General features: G+C 44.7%; 1 protein-coding gene across 1 annotated transcript; it reads right to left on the reverse strand.

The window, feature by feature from the left end:
- Positions 1-1,008: 1,008 nt before the first annotated feature.
- Positions 1,009-4,063, reverse strand: LOC120976372 (uncharacterized). Its single transcript, XM_073509861.1, has 3 exons — positions 3,684-4,063; positions 3,361-3,506; positions 1,009-1,689 (listed from the first exon to the last, which is right to left on the reverse strand). The coding sequence occupies exons 1-3, from the start codon at positions 3,921-3,923 to the stop codon at positions 1,089-1,091; spliced, it is 987 nt and encodes a 328-aa protein (XP_073365962.1). The 5' UTR covers positions 3,924-4,063; the 3' UTR covers positions 1,009-1,088.
- Between the last annotated feature and the right edge of the window lie 233 nt (positions 4,064-4,296).

The following is a 4,296-nucleotide window of genomic DNA, read 5'->3' on the forward strand; positions in this document are numbered from 1 at the left end:
TGACGGACATGACCACTCGGGCGTAGCCGCTTCAATGCGGACGTTGCGCACTGAGAAACCAACTCCGTCCGCTGCGCCGCATTGTAGTAGGCTGACTGCCGCTTCGCCTGGCCTGGTCGTGGCCATTTAAGCCGTGCGCAAGCGATACATAGAGCCGCCCCCCCCCTCCCCGACCACCGTCCCCTCCTCCACCCTGTCACCATCCCCGAGCCCAGCGGCGATGTGAAGTTCTCGTTCTCCATGTTAGTAGGCAGAGGCGGTGGAAGTCCCTTGTCTGGCAGCAGCGGCCCCATCTTCTCGTGGAGGCCCCACGTGAAGGAGGAGCCACCTTCCCCGATGCGTGCGTCCGCATGAAACGGGAGTCAACATCCCCCCAATGCCTCTGCCACGTGAAGGATGAGCCCGCATTGACAGACCCTCATCGCCGCCACGCCGCAATCGCCGCCCGATAAAGGAGGAGCTTCCACCCGTGATCATGAAGGAGCGTGGTGCATCCTCCACTACCTCGGAGGAGGTGGTTATGGCGGTGCGTCGGGCTCGAGGGCCATCGTATTTGAGGAGGAGCGTGCGGCGAGGCAACAGGAGCGGTACGGCTGGCGCAATGCCGCTCCCCGCTTTGCGTTCGTCAAGAGCGACGTGCCACCGGAATGGGTCCCCAACGACCTGGACCTTGCTGCCGCGTGGGCGCTCGACCGCTCCGTTACGACCGCTGAGACAGCCACCGGGCGCCGCAGCAGGAGGCGGAGCATGGTTGTCCTTGTGTCAAAATTTCATAATCCATATGGATACTTATTTGGGTTCAATTTTTTTGCCAATAGGCGGTGAATTGGTTTTTCAATTTTATCTTTTATTCTGTTCAGCCAAAACCATTGAAAATTTCCCACAATAATAATCATATGGTTGTCGTAAACCTTGGAAAAGCATGCAATCATTGGGGCATGCATGAATTTTCTCGTAGTCAAGGCCTAAGCCACGGATGATTTGTTGTACCTCATAGTACTTCTTTGGTAGTTGTGCCTGTGGAAGTGCATCAGACAAAACACCAAGTAGCGTTGTAAATGATTCTTGTGACCATCCATGTAAGCATTTCATGTGATACAAGGTGATGAGAAATGACAACTTAGAAAATGCTTTACATCCAGGGTATAACTCTGTGTTTGCATCCTCCAAGAAGCTTGCATACGTATTAGGTTTCTTCCTTGTTTGAGCATCTGCATTCTCATCCTCAACTGAATTAGGTACCATATTCTCAAATTCAACGCATCTAATTCACCATCAGATGTGCTTGATAAAGATTCACAACTATTAGCCATAGCAAAGACAGCACTTAAGAGTCCTGGCATGTCATCCATCCTTCCATGGTTGCCTTCTCCAACAACATTCCTTGGGATGCCAGGAATAGAAAAATTGCCACTGTTATCTGATACATGAGCAAATCCAAATGATGGTTCACTGTAATCCTCTACATGGCAAACCCACTTAGTGTAACCTTGAAGAATACCATCACATCTCAAGTGAGTTTTCACTCCATCATAACTCTGCATAGCTTTATTTCGGCAATTTACACAAGGACAGAGAATTCTATCACCAGCTGGAACATCATGGAATGCAAAAGACAAAAATTGTTCGACACCATCTTTGTAAGCAGCACTAGCTCTTGGTTGACTCATCCAACCTCGATCCATCGCCCTTTGATATGCCGAAGTAATTAAACAAAAAAAACATATGTCAGTGTATAACTTCACATGTGTTATTTAAGAGATGAAAGCTGATTTAAATCTTTTTGCAAGAAAAGCATGGAATACATAGATATTTTAATTCAATGATTGGATCCTAAAATATTTCATCAACCTTGAATTGAAAAACATCAAAAGAAATGTGCCATTGTAGGTTTAACTAGTATGCAAAGACGCCACTCAGTTCAATACAATTGCACATATGCTGCCATCTTTCTCCCCCTAATCCCAACTCTGGCTACATCGAAAAGGAAACACACACCACATGAAAAAACAAAAATATAAAATAGGACACATGATTGATATTATATATGCAGGGCCTTCAATTATCTAGAAATATTTACTCTTTCTAATTGATGTAGGGACTTCTTTCCTTCTGCAAAACTACTAAGATTGTTGGACTATCTAAGTATCCAAACTGAGCATAAAAACCATATAATAGGGTGCTTTAAAAAACAACTGTGTTAATTTCCCTGCTTTATATCATCATGTTATTGATGATCTTGTGCATCTCAGGTAAGCACCATATACAAAAATCAAGGTACAACAGAAGGTAAAAAAAGGCCAATGATCACAGTCAGTATTATTATATATACAGTTATCACCATACTGGAAATACACTCCTTCCCAATTACAGAAACCTGGAGGATATGTGCAGCCACCTGAATGAAAAATGAAAAGCATGTATAAAAGGGCGTTTGCAATGGAATCTAAATAATTAGTGGGCTGCACTGCATACACGTCATATCTATTTGTTCTAAGGATAACAGGAAAAGGGATATTAAGTTGGACTGATTAACAAGTCAGATAAAACATCATTGAACAAGAAACAGAGAACATATGTGATGATCTACAATACTAGATTGAAACTTAAGACCAATTTAACACCCTAGTTTGGTTAAAAGCTTACTTTGCCACAACTAAGCCAAAAGTAGTAATTGTTACCCCTCAGGACAGAGTGTGGCTTGCCACAAAAGTGTGGCCAAAATATACTCCTTAATCATGTGACTAGTAAAGTCGCAAGCCACAACTGTGTCAGCCAACCGAACACTCACTCACCTCAGAAATTATGTGTGCCTAACCATAGGTCTGGCAACATTTGGCTGGAAACCAAACAGTCCCCAAGTGACTTGCAATTGTTGAAGGGTAGCCGGTCGCATATTTTTACAAAGTTAGCAAGCAGGGCCTAAGAGAGTAATTATCAAACAGTGCATTCTAATGCACACGATCAGTTGCTGCATGTGTTTACACCTTCAGGAAAAGGGGATTTTTAGGATACACTACCACTTGCCTCATTGGCGCATGGTAGGATACGCTGAAAAGACAACTTAGGTGAGTGGCATGTTGCTGATTTATTTATAAAAAATCCTGGAAGATTGCAGCTACTTACTTGCATTATGGAAGTTACTGTGCTCTTCAGTGTTATAAGCATGATTCAGCTTCATACATGCTACATATATTGTTTCAGTACTGAATAGGTTGTCCACTTTACATCCAATGCTTGATACTTCCAGACAAATGGTATGTCTCTCTAGAATTTAAACTCAATTCTTAATGATACAACAAAATAGATAAAAACATGCCAAAAACTTCAAGAAAAGAGTATGGGATACAAAAGAGGTACTTTCTCGAGTTGAGATTGAAGGCGGGTTGTTTGAAGCCAAAGGCGGTGGTCCAATCTATGGTTGTTCCAATTTGTGGAGTTGATTCAGTCCAACTGAAACACTGGGTGTTGAAACTTGCAATGAAATATATCTTCCTCTTCTTTTTCTACAAAATGAAATGAAATTGATATTAAAATGCATTCCCTTCCAAATCAACAATATGTTATACATATACACAGTCCCCTGCATATTCGCTGATACACAATTTTTCAGTTCAAATTTAATTTCATTTTCATCATACACTGATAGGAAGAACAGAAGAGAGAGCTTTCTCAGAAAATACCCCTGTCCCAGCCTGCTTGCTGTTTGTTGACAGCAAATCCTGTCCTGGGCGGCAGAGTCCGGCCGAGCAGGCGAGCAGCCCGGGATTGGCAGGAGCAAAGCGCCAGAGCCGGCGCGGAAGGCGGCGGCCACCGGCAGGAGCAGGCGTGGAGCAGCACGTCCCTAGCGACCAGGCAAAGGGCCGGGGACGACCGAGGAGCGCCGGAGCAGAGGGGCCAGGGGCAGTCCTTGTGGACGGCATTCACCGGCGGCGGACGCGGCGCACTGGCAGGACTAGTTGCAGGAGGCAGGAGATGGAGTTGGTTGTTGGAGGCTATGGAGATTGGGAGGGGGCGCATGGGTGGAGGAGGAGCCAGGCCGTCGTCGGCGGCGGCATAGATGGGCGGCTCAGGACGTGGCGGCGGGTAAGGTGAAGGAGGGCGCGCCCTGAGTTCGGTACGTGGGCTCGTTTTACTGCATAGATGGGCCCCGTAATTTCCTTTTTCTGCAAAAAAATACTTTGGTTTTATTATTTATTTGTTAAACTCTTTCATGTATCCTAAAACGTCTCAAAAATCGTCTGTATCTATTTACACATGTAAAAAATAATAAATGATATATACCCTAAAATTAAG

Source organism: Aegilops tauschii, chromosome 3, assembly GCF_002575655.3.
Source record: "Aegilops tauschii subsp. strangulata cultivar AL8/78 chromosome 3, Aet v6.0, whole genome shotgun sequence".
In the NCBI taxonomy this organism is placed as follows: Eukaryota; Viridiplantae; Streptophyta; class Magnoliopsida; order Poales; family Poaceae; genus Aegilops; species Aegilops tauschii.